At 42.4% G+C, this 26,045-nt stretch overlaps 1 protein-coding gene across 3 annotated transcripts in view; it reads left to right on the plus strand.

Moving 5' to 3' along the window:
* Window positions 1-26,045, plus strand: part of hecw2b (HECT, C2 and WW domain containing E3 ubiquitin protein ligase 2b) — a 99,043-nt gene that overhangs the window by 32,721 nt on the left and 40,277 nt on the right. For all 3 annotated transcript variants that reach the window (XM_061978086.1, XM_061978103.1, XM_061978095.1), the window contains 6 exons: window positions 7,489-8,368; window positions 19,450-19,557; window positions 19,635-19,729; window positions 22,787-22,862; window positions 25,128-25,297; window positions 25,377-25,519. In XM_061978086.1, the coding sequence (XP_061834070.1) occupies window positions 7,984-8,368; window positions 19,450-19,557; window positions 19,635-19,729; window positions 22,787-22,862; window positions 25,128-25,297; window positions 25,377-25,519 (977 nt within the window). In that variant the 5' untranslated portion in view covers window positions 7,489-7,983. The remainder of the gene's footprint in view (window positions 1-7,488; window positions 8,369-19,449; window positions 19,558-19,634; window positions 19,730-22,786; window positions 22,863-25,127; window positions 25,298-25,376; window positions 25,520-26,045) is intronic.

Here is a 26,045-nt window from a genome sequence, read left to right on the forward strand (position 1 = left end):
CACTGTGTTACATGGCCTTTCCTTTTAACAACACTCAGTAAACGTTTGGGAACTGAGGAGACACATTTTTTAAGCTTCTCAGGTGGAATTCTTTCCCATTCTTGCTTGATGTACAGCTTAAGTTTTTCAACAGTCCGGGGGTCTCCGTTGTGGTATTTTAGGCTTCATAATGCACCACACCTTTTCAATGGGAGACAGGTCTGGACTACAGGCAGGCCAGTCTAGTACCCACACTCTTTTACTATGAAGGCACGTTGATGTAACACGTGGCTTGGCATTGTCTTGCTGAAATAAGCAGGGGCGTCCATGGTAACGTTGCTTGGATGGCAACATATGTTGCTCCAAAACCTGTATGTACTTTTCAGCATTAATGGCGCATTCACAGATGTGTAAGTTACCCATGTCTTGGCCACTAATGCACCCCCATACCATCAAACATGCTGGCTTTTCAACTTTGCACCTATAACAATCCGGATGGTTCTTTTCCTCTTTGGTCCGGAGGACACGACGTCCACAGTTTCCAAAAAAAAAGTGAAATATGAACTCGTCAGACCACAGAACACTTTTCCACTTTGTATCAGTCCATCTTAGATGAGCTCAGGCCCAGCGAAGCCGACGGCGTTTCTGGGTGTTGTTGATAAACGGTTTTTGCCTTGCATAGGAGAGTTTTAACTTGCACTTACAGATGTAGCGACCAACTGTAGTTACTGACAGTGGGTTTCTGAAGTGTTCCTGAGCCCATGTGGTGATATCCTTTACACACTGATGTCGCTTGTTGATGCAGTACAGCCTGAGGGATCGAAGGTCACGGGCTTAGCTGCTTACGTGCAGTGATTTCTCCAGATTCTCTGAACCCTTCGATGATATTACGGACCATAGATGGTGAAATTCCTAAATTCCTTGCAATAGCTGGTTGAGAAAGGTTTTTCTTAAACTGTTCATCAATTTGCTCACGCATTTGTTGACAAAGTGGTGACCCTCGCCCCATCCTTGTTTGTGAATGAGCTTTTCATGGAATCTACTTTTATATCCAATCATGGCACCCACCTGTTCCCAATTTGCCTGTTCACCTGTGGGATGTTCCAAATAAGTGTTTGATGAGCATTCCTCAACTTTATCAGTATTTATTGCCACCTTCTTCAACTTCTTTGTCACGTGTTGCAGGCATCAAATTCTAAAGTTAATGATTATTTGCAAAAAAAAAAAGTTTATCAGTTTGAACATCAAATATGTTGTCTTTGTAGCATATTAAATTGAATATGGGTTGAAAATGATTTGCAAATCATTGTATTCTGTTTATATTTACATCTAACACAATTTCCCAACTCATATGAAAACGGGGTTTGTACCTTTTAGCTTTCCACAGACAGATTACGTCCTCAATAAGCAGAAGCGATTTTTGAACTTCCGACAGAGCGCCCACAAACATTTTCATCCTGTGCTTGTCTCGTTAACGAAAACTTGCACACGTTTTGTCATGTTTTAGTAATCAAAGAGCCATGTTTAGCTCATCATTGTCAGGTTATCGTCATGCAAAAAAGGGTTGTTAACAAAATAATTTTGTTTCAAACCATTCATATTTATATTTGTGACAGGGTACAAATTACATGGTGATGGGTTTTTTTCAATTAAATTGAATTCGTAAGGTTTTGGCGGTTGAATGCAATAGTCCCAAAGAGTACACAATAAACATCGATCTGGTCTGTTTTCTACAAATGGTTAATTTAAGCAAGGAAAGAGGGACTGTGGCTGATGAACGTCGTCTGTCGATGTAAATCAACCTTGTGAGCGAACGCGGACCTTCTGACAGAGACAGAAAGTAAGAGGGGCAGTAATATCATTAACGACAGCTCATTCCAATAATTGCTGTAATGGTCAGTGTTAGGGAGAGAACATACCCGGTAACACAGAACTGGAACTGGCTCGCCTAATTGGGTTGCGGTCAAAATGAATGAGGTCATTTTAGCCCATTTCCTGCTTGCTTTAGCTACAAGTTCTGTGATAAACGGCACATTGAGTTGTTATTGCATTTGCTTTATTTTACCCACTCAAAGTCCAAATGGATGCAGAAGATGGGGGCATGGCCAATATTCATCATCATATAATTTGCATAATCGGCATTGATGCATTTATTTTCTTTAGAACAGGCTGAAATAATTTTATACATACATTTAAAGGGGAACTACCCTTTTTTTCAGCATCATTATGAACCTTTTCTCCTCCAAACATATTGCTGGGTATTGTGGCCAAACAGCTCAATTTTTGTTTCATAGGACATCACATGGACAAAGATAAGACCTTCTCGAGGAAAGTTCTGTGGTCAAATGAAACAAAAATGTAGCTGTTTGGCCACAATACCCAGCAATAGGTTTGGAGGAGAAAAGGTGAGGCCTTTAATCCCAGGAACACCAGGCCTACCGTCAAGCATGGGGGTGGTAGTATTATGCTCTGGGCCTGTTTTGCTGCCAATGGAATTGATGCTTTACAGAGAGTAAATGGGACAATGAAAAAGGAGGATTACCTCCAAATTCTTCAGGACAACCTAAAATCATCAGCCCGGGTGTTGGGTCTTGGACGCAGTTGGGTGTTCCAACAGGACTATAGACTTAGACTTAGACAAACTTTAATGATCCACAAGGGAAATTGTTCAACACAGTAGCTCAGTTACAATGATGGAAAGTGTAAGGATGGAAAGGACAATGCAGGTATAAATAGACTAATATAGCGATAAAAAAAATCTAACATATATACAAATATATACATAATATGTGTACAGAATAATATATATACTGATATATTATATTATGTCTATAACATATATACAATATATACCAATGACCATGTACAATATTACAGTATATACAGTATATGTGACAGCAGCAGCATAAAATAGAGAGTAGATCCAGCAGGAAATAGAAAATAGATATTATAAACATTATAAACAAAGAGAAGTAGCTAACATGTCAGGTGTCGGGTAATAGGCAGATGTCATCTATTGCTGTATGGCGAGTGATTATACAGCTGGATGGAGTGTGGAATGAAGGAGTTCTTGAATCGCACAGTGCGGGAAGGAAGTTGAAGGAGCCTGTTGGAGTATGAGCTCCGCTGTCCCTCAATTGTCTGGTGGAGTGGGTGTGCAGGATTGTCCATGATGGCGAGCAGTTTGTCCAGTGTCCTCCTGTCCCTCACTGACACAAACACCTCCAACTGCGTGACAATAGTTTGGCCGGCTTTCCGGATCAGTTTATCAATCCGGTTTGAGTCCCTTTTGCTGGTGCTGCTCCCCCAACAAACCACTGCAAAGTACAGGGCACTGGCCACAACAGACTGATAAAATATCTCCAACAGCTTGCTGCACACATTAAAGGACCTAAGTTCCTTAGGAAAAAGAGTCTGCTCATGCCCTTCTTGTAAACAGCTTTGCAGTTGTCCTTCCAGTCCAGTCTGCTGTTCAAGTGGACTCCCAGGGACTTGTACTGCTCCACTACTGTCACCTCCTGGCCCTGGATCTTGAAGAGCTCCACCGGGGTCACTCTCTTCCTGAAGTCGATGACCAGCTCCTTGGTCTTGTCCACATTAAGAACCAGATGGTTCGCCTGAGACCACTCCACAAAGTCAATGACCCCAAACACATGTCAAAAGTGGTAAAGGAATGGCTAAATCAGGCTAGAATTAAGTTTTTTATAATTGCCTTCCCAAAGTCCTGACTGAAACGTGTGGACAATGCTGAAGAAACAAGTCCATGTCAGAAAACCAACAAATTTAGCTGAACTGCACCAATTTTGTCAAGAGGAGTGGTCAAAAATTCAACCAGAAGCTTACCAGAAGCTTGTGGATGGCTACCAAAAGCGCCTTATTGCGGTGAAACTTGCCAAGGGACATGTAAGCAAATATTAACATTGCCGTATGTATACTTTTGACCCAGCAGATTTGGTCACATTTTCAGTAGACCCATAATAAATTCATAAAAGAACCAAACTACATGAATGTTTTTTGTATGTGCTCCAATCACTCTATCACAAAAAAATAAGTGTTGTAGAAATGATTGGAAACTCAAGACAGCCATGACATTATGTTCTTTACAAGTGTATGTAAACTTTTGACCACGACTGTATCATCAAACACGGTATGCTGATACCTGCACAAACATCAGACATGCTGCGGTATCACAGGAGGTGAAAGGAACATTAACTCAGAATCAGTGATGCAGCACGAGGACAAAGTTGACAATAAAAGAAGTAAATGACACACAAGCTTCTTTATTGGACAGCACAACATTTGCGATGGTGAGGAGGCGATGAAAGAAAAAAAGTTTGAAGAGGATTTGTTAGCCGTCTGAAGCTATTTGGCGAATTTGCCAAGCTAACGCTACAAGTACCTCGCTTTGAGTGTGCTATGCCGCATTTATCACCACCGAGCACTTTAATTAAACATAAAACCTGTAAGTGGAATATAAACTTTGGATGGAGTCTTGGTTGGTAGAGCAGCCGTGCCAGCAACTTGAGGGTTCCTGGTTCGATCCCCAGCTTCCGCCATCCTAGTCACAACCCTTGTGTCCTTGAGCAAGACACTTCACCCTTGCTCCTGATGGGTCGTGGTTAGGGCCTTGCATGGCAGCTCCCGCCATCAGTGTGTGAATGTGTGTGTGAATGGGTGAATAGTGTCAAAGCGCTTTGAGTACCTTGAAGGTAGAAAAGTGCGATACAAGTATAACCCATTTACAACATTTTTGAGATCGCCAGTGGATCAGTGAAGAGCTCAGATGCAGTGAGAAGAGCTACATTACTACACTGCAGAAGAAAGCCAGCGCAAATAATTTTCGCTAATCTGCCAGGCTCAAAAGGCAAATTTTCTGAAACAAAGACTGCTTTTGATACATACTTTAAACCACAAAGACTTAAGTTCCGACAAAGAACTCTTAGTTTGGCTCTGTTGATATGATACAGTAATGGGTTTGCAATGTGAAAGCCTAATTTAAAATGTGTTATGTAAGTGTGCGAGACATATTATAAGGTTTAGACCAGTGAGATTTAACTGGAATTCAAATATGTCCAGATACATAACTTTTCCTCACGTGAAGGTCCCCAACCCGAGACAGAACGGACTGAACATCAAATAAACTACTTTTGTGCTTCCAGAGGAAAGAATGAACAAACAGCAAATTAATGTATACATTTTGGATTGAGAGCACTAGTTTCACTCTGCACTTTTTTTTTTTTTAATTCGGTTGTCTCCTGCTCGTCGCTCTACTCTTGCTCCACCTCGGCCCCTGGCTGGTGGTCAGGGCGAGGGAGGGCAGAAGTAGCAAGTGGGAATGTATTACTCTTCTTTCCCCTCCAATGCTCGCTCGTCTCTGTTCTCCCTCTACGTACGTCTCGCTCTTTTCTATTTTATTTCTATTGATTTGACTCGTTCTTCGGGCAGCACGGTGGAGAGGGGTTAGTGCATCTGCCTCACAATACGAAGGTCCTGAGTAGTCTTGGGTTCAATCCTGGGCTCGGGATCTTTCTGTGTGGGAGTTTGCATGTTCTCCCCGTGACTGCGTGGGTTCCCTCCGGGTACTCCGGCTTCCTCCCACCTCCAAAGGCATGCACCTGGGGATAGGTTGATTGGCAACACTAAATTGGCCCTAGTGTGTGAATGTGAGTGTGAATGTTGTCTGTCTATCTGTGTTGGCCCTGCGATGAGGTGGCGACTTGTCCAGGGTGTACCCCCCCTTCCGCCCGATTGTAGCTGAGATAGGCTCCAGCGCCCCCCGTGACCCCAAAAAGGGAATAAGCGGTAGAAAATGGATGGATGGATGGATGGACTCGTTCTTCCATGTCACGCACTGCGGTTCTCTTTCGTCTCTCTCTGCATATGGAGTCAGGGGCGCCGAAAAGGGGGGGTAAAGGAGACGGATTCTAGGGGCCCATGATGGAGGGGGCCCAGAGAGGCCCCTAATGATGATGAAATTATAATACAGAAAAAATAATGACACTGTGTTGGGGGCCCTGTAAAGATTCTTTTCATGGGGCCCAAAATCCCTAGCGGCGCCCCTGTATGGAGTTGCCATGTTTACTACCTGGAATGCACAGATTTGGTTGGCTGAGTAGTGCCACGTGGGATACCGTATTTTTCGGACTATAAGTCGCAGTTTTTTTCATAGTTTGGCCGGGGGTGCGACTTATACTCAGGAGCGACTTACAGTATGTGTGAAATTATTAACACATTACCGTAAAATATCAAATAATATTATTTAGCTCATTCACGTAAGAGACTAGACGTATAAGATTTCATGGGATTTAGCGATTAGGAGTGACAGATTGTTTGGTAAACGTATAGCATGTTCTATATGTTAAAGTTATTTGAATGACTCTTACCATAATATGTTACGTTAACATACCAGACACGTTCTCAGTTGGTTATTAATGTCTCATATAACGTACACTTATTCAGCCTGTTGTTCACTATTCTTTATTTATTTTAAATTGCCTTTCAAATGTCTATTCTTGGTGTTGGATTTTATCAAATAAATGTCTCTAAAAAATGCGACTTATACTCCGGTGCGACTTATATGTGTTTTTTTCCTTCTTTATTATGCAATTTTCGGCCGGTGCGACTTATACTCCGGAGCGACTTATACTCCGGAGCGACTTATAGTCCGAAAAATACGGCAGTTGAACTCACATGCAATTGGTCAGTGTATTTCCTGATCTGATCAACCTGTACCATAAAGTCTCTAAAGCTGTGGCGGTCCAAATAGAAGCTCTCTATCAAAACTTAAAATACTTGAATAATTAACTGACTGTCTGAAGCGCAGTCTGCAAGTTAGTGATCCCTGAGTTTAGACAGAGTATCAAAAGTAGGTATTTTAAGGATTTTTACGATTCACATTTTTTCACGTGAGTTCTTGGAACGTAAACTCCTGCGAATAGCAGGGATGTTGTCACATTGTGTTGGTGACGAACCCCAAGATGCAGAGATGACGATAGGCATTGAGCGGGAAAACATTATTTAATGTCCAAAAGTAAAAATAAAGAAAAGACACAAACCAGGAACGCCAAACTGGAAAACGGGAAACAGGATCCAGCAAACAGGAACTAGGAACAAAAAGACAGAAAGCAGTCCACGGCATACAGGAACAGAGACAAGTAACAGGTAGGAGCTACAAGTATTACATGACAATAATCCAGCAGTGACTGGAGGGCAGGGCAGGTATAAAAAGCAGCTGGCTGATTGACACCAGGTGTGGCTAGGTGCCAATCAGCCACAGCTGAGGGGACAGCACTTAGAGAGACAAACAGGAAACTGAACCAAAATAAGAGTGCTGACAGGAAATAAAACAAACACAGAGGAAAAACTAAAACTTAACCAAACTGTCAGGGACAAGCGTGACAGATGTATTATTTATTTGACAGTCAGTAAAGTCAAAGGAGGCCACACTGTAAGTGAAAAAGTGATGAGGTGTAAGACACTCATTATCGTTCCTTCTCTTCTCTCTTTCAGGTGTGCATCGTCCCACCACATCGTACCCCTCTGAAGTGGCGACTGATGGTCTCCACTGACCCCTTCTCTCGACTCATGTGCGAGGCCACCCTGCATTGTCAAGACGGTCAGAAGCCTGCTAGGAGGAGCGCTTAGTGACGTCTCTTGACATACCTGCTGTGGTTAAGGACGTGGAATGTTCTCAAGTGTAGACGCCAAAGAAATGTGTGTCAACCCCATCCTGAACTGAAAGAAGTGCCTTGGACAGAACTTCCCATTCCACGATCCTGTCTCTATTTTCATCTGTTTTATCTATTTTTATAACTTTCTTATCCACTCGCCAACATTCGGCCCTCCCTTGCAACAGCAGTCCTCCGCCCCCGCACCAAATCATCTGCTCCTTCTCCTCCCTACCTCCATCATCACTGCCGCCATCCTCACCCTCATCAGCAGCGTCCCTCTTCTTCTCCTCGCTTCTCTCCCCCTGTACTCCCGCCTTCTGATGAAGTGGTAGCCATGGCAACAGCTACCGCCGCCTCCTCTTCATCTTCCCCCCCGCCATCCTCACCAGGAGCCAACAGTAGCGCCCGGGAACACTTGATGGCGGTGCGGCGTCGTAACCCGTACGGACGCCCGTACACGATTGGCCCAGAGAACCTCAGAGGCCTTTCATCGCATGGTTCCATCGAATCTCCTCCCTCCGTGTCACCGGGCCAGACGGAAATGGCAGCCATGGGGCTACAGCGGGCCAACAGTGACACAGACCTTGTGACATCAGACAGCCGCTCCTCGCTAACAGCTTCGACGTACCAGCTTGCGCTGGGCCATGGCCACCTCATCATCTCATGGGACATCAAGGAGGAAGTGGACGCCACCGACTGGATCGGCTTGTACCACATTGGTGAGGACATCTAAGTTTCAGATTTCTTTTACAGCACAGTACATCCTAACATGGGACAAAAAGGAAATTAGCATTCTACGAAATTGACGTTGTTGCATTAATGCAAGATTTATTTCGGAAATTAATTACCGTATTTTCCGGACTATGGAGTGCACCAGTATATAAGTTTGGCTAATAAATAGAAAACTATATTTTTCTATTTATTAGCCAAACCAAACTATAAGCCACAGATACATATTTCCTTTTTTTTTTTTTTTTCATTTATTTATTTATTTCAGGCAATGACATAAAAAAGTACAAAGTTGAAAACACATAATAATATAAATTAATATAGTGCAAAAGGTAATGTATAGTATGTAATGCATGATTGTCCAGTTTTGCCTGAAAGGGAGTGGGAAGAAGATAATGTATTTAATCCCACCCCCAGTTCTCCATTCAGTGATTATTTACATGAGTTTCACTCTTACTTTGTTCAAGGATTATAATACAGATGTTGTATCATAGTGGCATTACCAAAGGTAACAATAATTATTACACTGTAACAATAATTTGTATCAACAATGTAGGAATAATGAATATACCAACAATGGTAATAGACAACATAGCAATAATGGTAAGGAAACATTGAGCACATGTTAACACTTTGAGACAGAGTACAGCAGCAGGTCAAATTAAAGACCCTCATCCCTATATTTGAACCAGACCCCATGTTTGTATAATAGTTTAAATCGATTAATAGTTTGGCATTGCTTGTGTTGTAAGTCCAGTTTGTTCCATAGTTTTACTCCGCATACAGACACACAAAAACGTTTACGAGTGGTTTGAGCTCTGGGCAATAAGAAATATCCAAAGCGCCAAAGTTATGAGCCTGCACTCGTCTTATAAAAAAACGTTGTAGATTAGGCGGCAATAATTTGTTAAATGCTTTATATAAGATTATTAATGTATTATATTTAACAAGGTCATCAAATTTGAGGAACTTTGATTGCATAAACAGATTATGAGTATGTTCTAAATAACCAACGTTGTGAATGATCCGCACTGCTCTTTTCTGTAATATGATCAGACATACATTGTGAAATAAATTGTATACACTGAAATGTTCTGTAAATGTTTATTTACATACCTTAATTGTTTCCAAACAGTGCCTGTAAGACGGCAGTAAAACGGCTGATCAAACAAAACAATAGTCATTGTCATGGGCCCACTAGCTGCGGAAGCTAGCTCTCCAATCAGCTAAACAGACTCAATATCTCCACGGTGACGTTTTGGTGACTTAACAAAGGAATTTGTAAAACTGAAACAATACAAAAAGAATGCCATTATAAGTTAATACATCTAACACATAATGTGTTAGCCTATTAGCTAATGCTAACGACTCTAGCGTCATAGCACGCACAAATATGCATGAAAACACTCCTACAGATATGACACATGAGACGATTTAGTAAGTATCAATTGTTTAGTTATATTGTAAAGCTTACAAACGTTGCTTGGAGTGATGAATGAAGAATCCTTTTGAGTAGAAAAGCTATGGACGGCTTTACTTCCAGTTCCGGGCATTAAAACAGGGAGAGCATTTTCAATCCGCAACACCTGCAGTGAGCAAACTCGTCCAAAAGATGGCGGCATAGCAAAAACAATAAACAATTTTCAGTGTCGCTGGTTGAGTTTAATGTAAACTATTGAACACAAACCATTATGGCGGTTAGTGAAGAAAAATGCATGAATTATGTGCACCATTTTATAAATTGCAGGGTTCAATGCATAGGACAAAAGTAGCGGCTTATAGTCCAGAATTTACGGTAATCAGGCTTTAAAGTTTATATCGAAATCACTACACTAACTTCAATTGTTTTTTTTATTATTATTTATTCCAACTCTGTGTGCTGTTTTAGAGTGATCTGTGATCACGTTTATACAGCTGTTTTTACATCTAATCTGTGATCGCAGTGCTTTAAGTCTGCACAATCATTTCATACCCTGCCAAACATGTAAGAACACAGTACAACCTGCGATAAAGCCATACTTTCAAGGGTACTCAGCAATGCTCTGTAATTTGGATGCGCGCACACACACAAATACACACATTACGATAATTTTTTTCACCACACATGATTGTGACTTAACACAATGATTTGTACCAAAATAACACTTCAGTTTGCATTGACAAGCTATAACAGACTGAACGACAACACATAACTTCAACTTTAACAAACCCCCACCAGACCCGGACTACAATGCAATATGAAGTAAAAACGATAAACAATTGAATATAAAGTGTATGTGAAAGTTGGACTCCTACCTTGTTTACTTCCCTGACAACCTCCTTATAGTTGTGTAAGCATTCAGAAATATCAAGCAGCTAAAATGCGCCAAAATGGGGAAGTGTGGAGGGTGTTTTGCATATCACCCATCATACACTATAGTGAATTTATATATGTGTAATTTTAAATTATATATAGTGCTTACATTTTTTTTATAATGTCCGCAGGTGTATGTTATGTGCGACAGTGTGTTGACTTTATTTGTTGGTTATAGTTAATTTACACCATGAGTGGGAAAAGTTGTTTGGATTAGGTTATATAAATTGATGCTGTGCTCAAGATGTTTCCAAATAAAACTCATGGTCATATTTGTAACCCACAAAAGTGCAGCAAGTACACTTTTATTCAATTCCAATGGGAGCAATGTTAGGCCAAAACTCTCCACAGGCCAATCTTCTTGTTAAACTTGTGATGTCACCACTTGGCCCGTGGGCCGTGGTTTGAACATCCCTGGCCTATGCTAAAAATTGGTTTTCATTGTAGAGGCATTGCAGGAAGGCCTCTAAAATGCCCCAAAAAGTGGTACTTTGTATGCTGCATGAATGATAACATGAATGTGCAGTAAATGAGTGTCTCCATGGTAAAAGCTAGATAGTACATGCAAAACCCCAATTTAAAATAAGGCGGTCTGCACCAGTTATTAATTCTACACACAGTCCTAGTATATCGCACGCAACACGCCCACTAAAAGTACACGCTATTTTCATTTTGCACATGCTGTGTGGCGCGTGGTATTTGCATAATGGTAGAGCAGAGTTTATGTTTTTTAAAACCTAGAATCCCGGTAAGGAAATGTATAATGAACCCTTACAAATTAAAACATGAATCTAAAATGTATGATTAAAAAACTTATTTCCAAAATGCATTTACAAATGATCAGACAACTAAGATACATGTAGTAAAATTGTTTTCTTTTGTTGTTGTTACCACATAGAATGGCAGGTAATTGTTGTGTGTTATGTTACTTGTTATGTGTTGCGCTCTTTGCTATTTGTTGGTTCGCACAGCAAATAAGTAAGTAATTCTGTTTGACGAGCATCTGTCCGTTTGACTAGCAGTGTAAATGCAGAGAGGGATTTCACTGTCAATTGTATATGTGATGAATAAAGTAACATTTTCATCTACAACAAATGGGATTAAAGCTCTGGTGTGACCAAATACTTTTCAAATGTTCTTGTAATCAAACAATATTTTCGGTATATTAGATGGAATTTTAACCTGACATGTTTCGACATGTTCTGCAGTCTTCTTCAGAAGAAAATATTGTCTGATTATAAGACAATTTGAAAAGTGTATGAATAAGAAGACATAATTAACATTTTTGAGTGGCCAAATAGCTGGTTTTAAATTTGCTTGATTACATTATCCCGACAAACCATTGAGAGATCTTGGGAGGTATTGATCCAAGCGGTAAGGAAGGGGAAGGCCTAACTGTGGGCTCGCTCTCCCAAGGGGATGAGCATCGTCTACAGCCTGGCAGCGCCGCCAACCCGCCCACAGAGCTCCAGCATCCTGTTTGACCTGCATTAGTTGTTCACCACTGCTACAACAACACATTTAAACTATTAGTAATAAAGCTCTTAATTGGTGGACCTAACAGAGACAGACAGACCTAAAATACAATACACAATCTCTGTTTGGGTATGTGGGCTGTCTCGGTGGGTGGTGGGATTGATGCATTTGTCGTCTTTTTCCATGAGATGTGCTCATAAATGTTTAAAGGCTCAGCAGACATGTTGTGATAAGGTTTATGGTTCATGTCAAACATAAACTGCAAATGCCCAAAAGCTTGTTATCACTAAAAAGTGCCTGCTTAAGTCGACAAACATTGTCAACTGACAATGCCCATCCATCCATCCATTTTCTACCGCTTATTCCCTTTGGGGTCGCGGGGGGTGCTGGAGCCTATCTCAGCTACAATCGGGCGGAAGGCGGGGTACACCCTGGACAAGTCGCCACCTCATCGCAGGGCCAACACAGATAGACAGACAACATTCACACTCACAAATATCTTAATTAGCCGCCTACAGCATCAAGTGGGCATCCGTGGTACTGCTTTGAGTTGCTTGAAGTCATATTTAACAAAAATAACCTTCTCTGTAAATGTTGCTGGTTCTGAATCCTATGTTGCTCTCTTGACATGTGGGGCCCCACAGGGCTCAGTTTGAGGACCACTGCTGTTTTCTATGTATTTACTTCCCCTGGGCTCAATTTTAAGAAAGCATGACATTTCTTTTCATTGTTATGCTGATGACACATAAATGTTTTTTCCGTTAAAGGGAAAACATGCCTCTTCAATGCAGCCACTTGTCTTGATGATATCAAGGCCTGGATGGCTCTAAATTTCTTAAATATCAATTATATTTCCTCAAGATGGCGGCGCCCTGCACGGCTGCGGCTGCAGAGGCTCATGGTAGTTATAGAACATTTTGGCAAAAATACCGGAAAATTCCGTGAATTTCATGGCTGGCTTCCAGCGTGGACACTCCGTGGTAACATACGACCGCCAGACAATTTTGGATGTGGATAGATCGGGCCGTTTTGAACCGAAAGATGCGTATACGTTGGACCTCCTCGCTAGCATCGGAATTCTACGCCGGCTACATCCAGCGGCCTTTGACGCAGCGGAGTCTAGTACCAGCGGGGACTGTCGACGGAGGAGACGTAAGCGGTGTGATCGGAAGCAGAAGCGGGGATGCCGAGCGGGGCTAGCAACAAAGCCAAAGGCTAATCCTCACAGAACGCCGCTTCCTTCCATCTTGCTTTCAAATGTCCGCTCCCTGGAGAACAAACTAGACTACCTTAAGCTGGATTTATATGCAAGACGCGAGATGAGAGACTGCTGCGCCATATTTCTCACAGAAACGGGGCTGAAACCATCCGTTCCGGACGAGGCAGTTAGCATCGAGGGGCTAACTATGTTTCGGTCGGACAGGAGCAAAACTCTCACTGGTAAATCCAGAGGCGGTGGTGTTTGCATATACATCAATAACAACTGGTGACAATGGGAAGATAGTCTCATGTCACTGCTCTCCCGATGTAGAAGTATTAACTATAAAATGCAGGCCATTTTATTTACCTCAGGCATTCAGTGCTATGATCTTCACAGTAGTGTGCATTCCCCCCAGTGCTAACACCAAAGAAGCTTTGAATGCTTTGTACTGCTCCATTAATGAACTGCAATCTACACATCCAGAGGGAGTTTTCATTGTGGCAGGAGATTTTAATCAAGCTAACATGAAAACTGTGTTCCCTCATTTCCATCAATATGTGAATTTTGCAATCAGGGGTGGAAGCACACTGGACATGGTGTTCAGCAATATTAAACATGCGTCTAAAGTTGCACCACGCCCCCACCTCGGCTCCTCAGACCATCTATCTGTGATGCTAATTCCTGCATACAAGCCCCTGCTGATCAGGAAACAAGCTACAGTGAAGCAGGTGAGGACCTGGCCAGAGGGAGCAATGGAAGCATTACAAGACTGCTTCGAAACCACAGACTGGGACATGTTCAAGGCAGCCGCCACCGATAATCATAACACATGTGTGGAGGAGTATGCAGAGTCTGTGTTTGCATACATTCAGAAGTGCATAGAGGATGTCAGTGTGGTCAAGAACATCCCCACACGGGCCAACGAGAAACCCTGGATGAACAGTGAGGTACGTGGAATGCTGAAGGCTCGGAACAAGGCTTTTAAGTCTGGCAAAATGGTAGCATTAAAAACAGCCAGAGCTAACCTGAACCGTGTCATTAAGGTTGCAAAGCGTGCTCACAGTCAGAAAGTGCAGGATTTCTTCGAGAACCTCACAAACACTAGACGAATGTGGCAGGGCATACAGGTCATCACGGACTATAAAGCTGCCCCCCGTCCCTGTGACAACAGTATCAGCTTCCTAAATGACCTACACAACTACTTTGAAAGGTTTGAGGCACTTAACACCACTCCGGCGAGAAAATCCATCCCTCGCCCTGATGAGCAGCCGCTCAACCTGGACACAGCGGATGTCCGGAAAACCCTGAGGAGAGTGAACCCCCGGAAAGCAGCGGGACCTGATGACATTCTGGGCAAGGTGCTTAAGGGATGTGCAGACCAGCTGGCTGGGGTTCTCACAGACATCTTCAACATCTCGCTGACCCAGGCGGTGGTACCATCATGTTTTAAGACGGCCACAATCATTCCAGTGCATAAAAAACCCACAATCTCCTCCCTCAATGTTTATCGCCCCGTTGCACTCACCCCCATCATAATGAAGTGCTTCGAGAGGCTGGTAAAGGAATATATTGTCTCTAGACTTCCCCCCACATTCAACCCATACCAGTTTGCTTATCGCCCTAACCGCTCCACAGAGGACGCCATCTCCTCTGCACTCCACCTGAGCTTAGAACATCTGGAAGGAAAGGATACAGACGTGCGGATGTTGTTTCTGGACTTCAGCTCAGCATTCAACACAATCATCCCGCAGCATTTGGTGAGCAAACTGGCCTCCCTTGGATTCAGTACCCCCCTATGCAACTGGCTGCTTGACTTCCTCACAGACAGACCCCAGTCTGTGAGAGTGGGCAACAACACCTCCAGTGCCATCTTCCTGAGCACCGGCTCCCCCCAGGGCTGCGTCCTGAGTCCGCTGCTGTTCAGGTCCACTACTAACCACATTGTGAAGTATGCGAACGACACAACAGTAGTGGGCCTCATCCGTGACAACAACGACATGGACTACAGGGAGGAGGTGAAACATCTGGTTGACTGGTGCAGAACCAACAACCTGGTCCTGAATGTCAACAAGACCACGGAGATAATCGTTGACTTCAGGAAGCACCAGTCCAGCCACACTCCACTCTTCATCAACGGTACAGCGGTGGAGATAGTAAGCAGCACCAAGTTCCTGGGGGTGCAGATAAGTGACAATATAACCTGGTCCCTACACACCGGAGCTCTTGTAAAAAGAGCTCAGCAGTGCATGCACTTTTTGCGTCGGATGAAAAGAGCACAGCTCCCTCCCCCCATTCTCAGCACATTCTACAGAGGCACTATAGAGAGCCTGCTGACCAACAGCATCTCTGTCTGGACTGGAGCCTGCAGTGCCCCAGACTGGAAGTCTCTCCAGAGAGTGGTGAGGACGGTGGAAAAGATCACCAGGACTCCTCTTCCTCCTATCCAGGAGATCGCAAAAAGCCGCTGCCTGACCAGGGCTCAGAAAATCTGCAAAGACTCCTCCCACCCCCACCAAGGACTGTTTTCACTGCTGGACTCTAGCAAGAGGTTCCGCAGCCTTCGAAGCAGAACCTCCAGGTTCTGTAACAGCTTCTTCCCTCAGGCCGTAAGACTCTTGAACGCATCATAATTATCCCCTCAACTCCCCCCAAAATGGATTAACTCGCTGGAATAAAAAAGACAATATAACATACATCCATGAACGTGGATGCATATGAAAAAGTGCAATATATTTATCTGTACAGTAACCTATTTATTTATTTATATCCGCACCTTATTGCTTTTTTATCCTGCACTACCATGAGCTAATGCAACAAAATTTCGTTCTTATCTGTACTGTAAAGTTCAAATTTGAATGACAATAAAAAGGAAGTCTCCAAGTCTAAATAAGAAGTAATAGTGTTTGGAACTAGTGGTACCTGTGAGCCGTCCTTGTTGACTTTGGCCCCTTGGCTTTGCACGTTAAGCCCATGGTCACCAACCTGGGCTTTCATATTGATAATCATTTTAAATTGGACCGTCAGATTGGCACAGTGGTGAAACACAAGCTTTTTTCATTTACGTCAGCTGGCCAAGGTTAAAAACCTTCTTTCAAGGCAACAGTTTGAGACAATAATCCATGCCTTTATTACATCTCGGCTGGATTATTGTAACTCTATGTATTTTGGAATCAGTCAGTCCTCCCTCTGACGTCTGCAGCTGGTCCAACATGCAGCTGCCCGACTTTTAACAAGCACAAGCAAAAGAGAGCACATTACTCCACTTCACTGGCTGCCTTTGTCTTTTAGAGTCCATTTTAAAATAATTGTATTCGTTTTTAAATCCTTACATGGTCTTGCCTCACTTTACCTCTCTGAGCTGCTCCATCTCTATGCCCCCACCCGGTCCCTCAGGTCAGCTGCTCCTGGAGGTACCAAAATCAAATATGTATATATACACTATTTTGCCAAAAGTATTTGGCCACCTATCCAAATGATCAGAATCAGGTGTCCTAATCACTTGGCCATTGGTGTATACAATCAAGCAAGTGCTTGATTGCATGGAGACTGTTTCTACAAACATTTGTGAAAGAATGGGCCGCTCTCAGGAGCTCAGTGATTTCCAGCTTGGAACTGTCATAGGATGCCACCTGTGCAACAAATCCAGTCGTGAAATTTCCTCGCTCCTAAATATTCCACAGTCAGCTGTCTGCTTTATTATAAGAAAATGGAAGAGTTTGGGAACAACAGCAACTCAGCCACAAAGTGGTAGGCCACATAAACTGACAGAGAGGGGTTAGCGGATGCTGAAACGCATAGTGCAAAGAGGTCGCCGACTTTCTGCGCAGTCAGTTGCTACAGAGCTCCAAATTTCATGTGACCTTCCAATTAGCCCACGTACAGTACGGAGAGAGCTTCATGGAATGGGTTTCCATGGCCGAGCAGCTGCATCTAAGCCATACATCACCAAGTCCAATGCAAAGCTTCGGATGCAGTGGTGTAAAGTTAAGTTAAAAGTTAAAGTGCCAATGATTGTCACACACACACTAGGTGTGGCGAAATTGTTCTCTGCATTTGACCCATCACCCTTGATCACCCCCTGGGAGGTGAGGGGAGCAGTGAGCAGCAGCGGTGGCCGCGCCCGGGAATCATTTTTGGTGATTTAACCCAAAGCACGTTGCCACTGAACTTTAGAGCAGTGGAGACACATTCTCTGGAGTGATGAATCACGCTTTTCCATCTAGCAATCTGATGTACGAGTCTGGGTTTGGAGGTTGCCAGGAGAACGGTACATTTTGGACTGCCTTGTGCAGAGTGTGAAATTTGGTTGAGGAGGAATTATAGTGAGGGGTTGTTTTGGATGAACTTGACTGGCCTGCACAGAGTCCTGACCTGAACCGATAGAACACCTTTGGGATAAATTAGAACGGAGACTGAGAGCCAGGCCTTCTCGGCCTTCTGTGACCTCACCAATGCGCTTTTGGAAGAATAGTCGAAAAATCCTATAAACACACTCTGCAACCCTGTGGACAGCCTTCCCAGAAGATTTGAAGCTGTAATAGCTGCAAAAGGTGGACCAACATCATATTGAACCCTATGGGTTAGGAATGGGATGGCACTTTAAGTTCATATGTGAGTCAAGGCAGGTGGCAAAATACTTTTGGCAATATATATATATATATATATATATATATATATATATATATATATATATATATATATATATATATATATATATGTATATATGTATATGTGTGTGGGTGTGTCTGTGTGTATTTTACCTCTGCTTAAAATGATATATTTTAATCTGTCCTGTCCTGTCCTGCCTGTACTTCTCTACTTTTTATGTGTTGACTTGTTTGTGGTGTACAGCCCTTTGTTTTTCAACTGTGGTTGTTTTTAAAGGGCCGTATGAATAAAGTTGGCATGTATGGTACTTGTAGTGAACCTTACTTAATGAGGTACAAAATCAGTCAATGCCGTTTTTTCCCTGTCTGGTTTGCTGAGGAGTTTTTTATGGTTTTGTTTTGTGGAAACAACATGGCATCTGTCTGTAGTCTCTTTCATCTCTTTTTTCGTGTTTTCCTTTCCTGTCAAACTGTTTGCCATTCTCTCCGCTGGCTTGGGAAATGTGCTCCATAGTATGGGCGGTAGACGGTAAACGGTGTCTCGATTCTTCCGTATATGGAGGAATTGACAATAAAGAATATTTGATATGTCTGTTAGTAGAAATGCATTTGTTGTCTTCTGTCAATTTTGTTGCGTTATAATCTCATTTGTTAAACATTTGTACGAGTTTAAAACGATTGTGATGCTAATTTCCGTTAATAGGCTAGACATTGTATGTTAACTTTAAGCGAGCAGCATGAGAGCTGAACTTTGCCCTGTAAAATTGTATTGCTTTTTTTCAGTTTATACCAAACTGTATTGTCGATTTAATATTACTCTTATATATACGTGCACTTCATGTGTATATTCATGTGCGGTACTTTCCTTTGTGTGGTTAGTTCTACAGTAACTGTAGACTATAATGAAACAACTTCAAGTTGAAAGGTTTTTCATCTCTAATTTAAGAACTGCTTACATATCTGCCAAAGGAAATTCCAACATTCAGAGGGCAGATTAATATATGTAAATAAAGCAGGGCTGTGCAAAGAAAAATCTCGAACCTCCCACAGTTAATTAAGTGATCGTCATTATTGTATTGTCTTAAAGATAGCCTATGTTACATTGTAGTAACAAAATAAGCAACAACAATTACAAAATAAAGCAACATGATGTAATGTAACAAGAACAAGGTAAGTTGATACTAATATATAACGCCGATTTGCCTGTAAATACATGTACAACTTTTGTCAAATTAAATGATGACGTCCTATTGAAGCCACGCCACCACACCACCCTTGGTCACGCCCCCACTGCCACCGGGAAACACCGGTGTTTATGTTTAAAATAAAATAAATTCAAATGTACTGCAGAAGTCTGATGGACAAGCTGTGAATGGAATGACCTAAAATATGAGTTTTAGTGTAAACTGTCATGTAGTTGTGTGTGTTCTCCAGACGAGACATGTGTAGCCAACGTGTGGGACTCCAAGAACCGCGGAGTGAACGGCACCCAGCGGGGCCAGATCGTGTGGAGACTGGAGGCGGGGCCTTACTTCATGGAGCGTGAGTCCTGTGTATAAATTATTAGCAGGATAAGAGTGTGCATCAACTCTGCTAAACTGTGTGTGATCTCTTTGCAGCCGAGACCAAGATCTGCTTCAAATATTATCATGGTGTGAGCGGAGCACTAAGAGCGACAACACCCTGCATCACAGTCAAGAACCCTGGAGTGACGGTACACTTTCTTTAATTTCTTCTAATCAAAACAACAATAGTGGTCTTAAAAAAAGCATCAAAATTATTTGTTGTTATGTTTCCTTTAATAATGTTTGAAAATTGTATACACTAAATATATATATTTAAAGGCCTACTGAAACCCACTACTACCAACCACGCAGTCTGATAGTTTATATATCAATGATGAAATCTTAACATTGCAACACATGCCAATACGGGTTTCCGGGTTAGCTTACTAAAGTGCAATTTTAAATTTCGCGCGTGATATCCTGCTGAAAACGTCTCGGTATGATGAGGTCAGCGCGTGGCGTCACGGATTGTAGAGGACATTTTGGGACAGCATGGTGGCCAGCTATTAAGTCGTCTGTTTTCATCGCAAAATTCCACAGTATTCTGGACATCTGTGTTGGTGAATCTTTTGCAATTTGTTCAATGAACAATGGAGACAGCAAAGAAGAAAGCTGTAGGTGGGAAGCGGTGTATTGCGGCAGGTGTTGTGCCGGATAACGCACCCTCTCCGTAGAATGCACCCCCTGACTTTGTGCCGGATAACACTGCCGGTGTTTCATTGTTTACATTCCCGGAAGATGACAGTCAAGCTTTACCATTGGCCTGTGAAAAACTGGGATAACAGAGACTCTTACCAGGAGGACTTTGAGTTGGATACGCAGACGCGGTACCGTGAGTATGCATGCAGCTGCGGCTTCCAAACATTTGATCGCTTGCCCGTACGTGCGTGCCGCTATGTGCATGTCACGTACGTAACTTTGGGGACTTTGGGGAAATATATGTGCTGTATAAACTTTGGGGAGGTGAACGGTACTTTGGGCTGTGGGATTGAGTGTGTTGTGCAGGTGTTTGAGTTGTATTGGCGGGTTATATGGACGGGATTAATTTGTGGCATATTAAATATAAGCCTGGTTGTGTTGTGGCTAATAGAGTATATATATGTCTTGTGTTTATTTACTGTTTTAGTCATTCCCAGCTGAATATCAGGTCCCACCCGCCTCTCACAGCATCTTCCCTATCTGAATCGCTTCCACTGCCCTCTAGTCCTTCACTCTCACTTTCCTCATTCACGAATCTTTCATCCTCGCTCAAATTAATGGGGAAAACGTCGCTTTCTTGGTCCGAATCGCTCTCGCTGCTGGTGGTCTTGATTGTAAACAATGTGCAGATGTGAGGAGCTCCACAACCTGTGACGCCACACTACTCGTCTGCTACTTCCGGTACAGGCAAGGCTTTTTTATCAGCGACCAAAAGTTGCGAACTTTATCGTCGATGTTCTCTACTAAATCCTTTCAGCAAAAATATGGCAATATTGCGAAATGATCAAGTATGACACATAGAATGGACTTGCTATCCATGTTTAAATAAGAAAATCGCATTTCAGTAGGCCTTTAATATAATTAAAATTAATTTAATTAAACAAATAATAGGAAAATAATTTTAAAAAATTTAACAAAATACAATTTTTATTAAAAAAGTCATTTAAAGGGGATCTTTGATGATTTTCCTCATGCATTTGGACGTGACCTTGCGCGCAATTTTGAATGCATTTGTGATGTCACAGATTGACTGTCATTCATTAGTGGTTAATCTCTGACTTGCCGAAAAAGCCCAGAATGCTGCCTGCATTCCTTCTCGTTTCATGTCTTCCCGCCTGCTCTGATGTCTTTAAAATAAATACTTTCGTGTTTTCTTGTCCATGACATTTTACACAAGGCTGTTGTTGTTAGGAACTGATTAGGGGGGTGACCCCGGGATGCAGAGACGGGATGCAAGGTTGAATAACAAAAAGGGAAACATTTAATGAGTCCAAAAAAGGGTAACAAAAAGCGATGGAGCGGAAGTGCACACCATGAATATCAACAAAACCAGGTTCCTCAGTAGTCGGCAGGGGAAAAGCCAGGACGCACTAAGCGCAGCAAAAGGTCCTTGCTGCCTCAAGGAGGCTAGGAAAACAAACACAAAGGGGTTAGGAATTACAGGAATAAAAAAAGGTAACGTACCAGGACTGACGAGGCGAGACATTTGCATGTACGTGGGAGGTGCAGGATAAATTAACCGGCAGCCCCCAGCTGTGGGTGGAGAGCTTAAATACTCCTCGGACGAAATAGGTTGCAGGTGTGCCTTAGTGTCCGCCCCTCGCTGGAGACTAATGAGCTGAGGAAACATCACAATAAAAGAGAAGGCAGGGAAATAAAAACACAAGGCTGTTGTGTCAATATGGGCCACTACCAAATTGGATTAGCTGCTAAACTCTGGTGGAAAAAGACTTTGTCATTACGACTTGGTTTGAGGAAACACAAGATAAAGTAGGTTAAAGTATTATTCTAATCTAATCTTGGCATGTGCACAGTAACATCAACGAGACAAATACTGGTAAAAGCAGCTTTTTTTATGCAGCTTTGTACCGAAGATGTACTTAATCTATATACTATCAATATTACTATCTAAATGAACAATATTACAATTACTGTATATATTTTTTATTTATATTATACATTAAGTTAAACATTTTCAAAATGTTTTTATTTAAATCTAAAACCTCGGTCTTGGGGGCACCCTGTAGCCTGGTTTTGTATCAAAGCCTCGTCTTCTGGGATCTGATGTGACGCAGTCCCTTGGATTACCGTAATGACACCCTAGTAAAGCACACAACTTGGAGTTTGACAAACTTTTAGACTTATTTCGATAAAACGGTTCAAGACTAATCAAAATAACATTGCAAATGGTGTTGCCAGCAACATCTTAAAAAGCAAAACTGGCCCATCTTTGCTCATACCTGAATTAGAGACTTGACAAGTGTTGACTTGTCTTGTATGATGTGAAGTCGACAATAAAATATATTTGAAGTCTTGAAGACCTACCTAAAAGTCAGTAAGCAGTAGTGACATTTTTTTTCAGTTGTATGATCCCCTGCCACTACTGTCCTTTTGTTCTCTGCTTGGCGTTTTGATGCAGAAATGCGATAACAGTCCCATCACGTTTATTGCTGTTTCATTACATGGAGTGACTAAACACTACTTCCCTCTTCTTTTTCCCTATCCAGGTGGGAAGTGACGGTCATGCTGAGGGCCAGTCAGGGTCAGAGCTCAGTCGCAAATTGGTCAGCTTCACCTTATCAGGTGAGAGAAACTATATGCAGTATGCTGAGTTCCATATCCAGTATGCAACGTATTGTTGGGGAAATACTCTGAAGTATTTCATTCTGAGCAGATTATCCCCAGAGCGAGGGCAATAGAATATTTACCTGTACAATGGTACCTCAGCTTACAGGTACCACAGGGTGGTAAGTGTGCAGCATTTTGGTACTTTTGCTGTACTGTACAGTGTAAACGCACCTATGCACTCGAGTGTTTTGTATGAAAGAGCGCAAACTTAGGCTCTCACTGTTACAATAAACCTACCATTAAAATGGGGCGGTATAGCTCGGTTGGTAGAGCGGCCGTGCCAGCAACTTGAGGGTTCCAGGTTCGATCCCCGCTTCCGCCATCCTAGTCACTGCCGTTGTGTCGTTGGGCAAGACACTTTACCCACCTGCTCCCAGTGCCACCCACACTGGTTTAAATGTAACTTAGATATTGGGTTTCACAATGCAAAGCGCTTTGAGTGACTAGAGAAAAAGCGCTATATAAATATAATTCACTTCATTTCACTTCAAAATGACGGCCTGTAATATCTTTTTCAGGGATTACGGTTAAATAATAATTATAATGGATTAGGGTTGTACGGTATATCGCTATTATTATAGTACCGCGATACTAATGAATCATATTCGGTACTATACCGCCTCTAAAAAGTACCGGTCCCCCGCCCCCCATCGTCGTTACATCCTGTCATTGAAGTGAAGTGAAATTAATTATATTTATATAGCGCTTTTCTCTAGTGACTTTACATAGTGAAACCCAATATCTAAATTACATTTAAACCAGTGTGGGTGGCACTGGGAGCAGGTGGGTAAAGTGTCTTGCCCAAGGACACAACGACAGTGACTAGGATGGCGGAAGCGGGGATCAAACCTGGAACCCTCAAGTTGCTGGCACGGCCGCTCTACCAACCGAGATATACCGCCCATATTGCTGGTTTACGAGCAGCATTTTGGCCTAAAAACTAACGATAAAGGTGAAGCTATAACACTGAAACGCCCACAGGAAGAGAGGTGCTATAAGACATGGCTAGCTAGTTAGCGGCAAAGTCCATGCGCAGTCTGCAGTGTTGTAGCTACTTCTAAATCTCTAATCCTCGCCTCCATGGTGACAAATAAAGTTTCATACAAGTATCATCCCTCCAGGATGAGGAAAAGCTAAACATGCTTCACTACACACCTCACTAAAACAAACGCCATTGGTGGATCTACACCTAACATCCAGTGTAATGATACCAAGTACAGGAACGTATCTCGTCGATACTACTAAGATTACATCAATATTTTTTGGCATCACAACATCTTTTTTCTTTTTCTTTTTGTTTGTATTATGTTTATAAACTCAGGCAATATGTCCCTGGACACATAAGGACTTTGAATACGATCCTATGTATGATCCTGTGAATACGATCCTATGTATGATCCTGTAACGACTTGGTATCGGATTGATACCCAAATTTGTGGTATCATCCAGAACTAAAGTAAAGCATCAAAACAACAGAAGAATAAGTGATTATTACATTTTAACAGAAGTGTAGATATAACATGTGAAAATAGAAAGTAAGCAGATATTAACCGTAAATGAACATGTGGATTAATAATTCATTTCATGTCCTTTGTTTGCTTACTTACTAATAAAAGGCAAGTTGTCTTGTATGTTGACTATTTTATTTAAGGGCAAACTTGCAATAAGAAACACATGTTTATGTACCGTGAGATTTTTTGTTAAAATAAAGCCTATAATGCAATTTTTTGAGGTCCCTTATATTTTGAAAAGTATCGAAAAGTATCGGAAAGTATCGCAATACATTTTGGTATTGTTACCGGTACCAAAATATTAGTATCGGGACAACACTATAATGGATTAGATTCATGTACACTCAAAGTTCGGTATAATGTTGTCGTTGGGGTCCATAAAATATTGATCGCAGGAAATGACCAGGAGGGACCGGTCATGACAATAAGTTTGTAAATACGCGATCATTTGGTGATAAACAACACGATTGACTGGGGTGGAAAAAAACGGGCGAAAATTCTGGTACGATGGCGCAACCGCGTTAAATAGAACATTGTGTTGTATTGGACCGAGTTAAATCGAACTTTGAGTGTAGTGCTTTTCTAGACACACCATCAAACATTCACTCCACAGGGTTCGGGCTGAAAAACTGGGTAGGGGTTCAAATACTTACGTCCGTCACTGTGCCCTGTAATTGACTGTTGCAAAATGGTGCAACTTCCAATGCAGACATCCGAGCAGCGGGCCTGAAAAAAGGCATGTTTTTCAACCCTGACCCTTACCTGAAGATGTCCGTTCAGCCTGGGAAAAGGGGTGGCCTCCCCAAGTTTACACACCACGGCCAGGAGAGGAGATCCTCCATCATTGCCAACACCACCAACCCTGTGTGGCATGGAGAGGTTGGCAACATGACACCGACTCCACCTTTCATTCAAATGACTTAAATCATGAACAAGTTTCCCCGCTATTTTCCTGTAGAAATACACCTTCGTGGCACTGATGAGCGACGTAATGGAGATTGAGGTGAAAGATAAGTTTGCCAAGAGCAGACCAATTATCAAGCGCTTTCTGGGCCAGCTGATTGTGCCTGTGCAGAGACTTCTGGAAGGTCCCACAGCCGAGTGAGTCCATACACCGTGTGTGTATAGTGTGTGTGTGTGTGTGTATTAGGGCTGGGCGATTATATGATCGTGATCGTTGATCATGAGTAATTTGAGTTCGATCACGGTCATATGGCGGAATTGTCTGTTAGTAAACAGTAGGGAAGCAACAATGCTTGGCATAATCCTGCACGGAACAATCCACCTTTATTGACCGTGATCCTGTGTGTGTCTGTGAATGTGTGTGTGTTTGTGTACGTTTGCATGTGTTTGTGTGAAAGCGTGTCCGTGTGTGTTCTCGACCATCTCGTTCCACCGTCGCGCGAAAATCAGTTTCCTCACAACGGAATTAATGTTCAATTGTGCCTCTTCCCCCTTACACAGCTGGAAGTGCAGCCCAAAACAACAAAAATAAAGAACTATGGCTAACACTACCATAGAAGTTTAAACTTTCGTTTCACTGTCTGCTGCAGCTCGACAGTAATCCTGCCCCGAATGAGGACTTGCAGGCACTCAGAGGACGTCTATTTGACTGTATTGGTCCCGA

Source organism: Nerophis lumbriciformis, linkage group LG01 (assembly GCF_033978685.3).
Source record: "Nerophis lumbriciformis linkage group LG01, RoL_Nlum_v2.1, whole genome shotgun sequence".
In the NCBI taxonomy this organism is placed as follows: Eukaryota; Metazoa; Chordata; class Actinopteri; order Syngnathiformes; family Syngnathidae; genus Nerophis; species Nerophis lumbriciformis.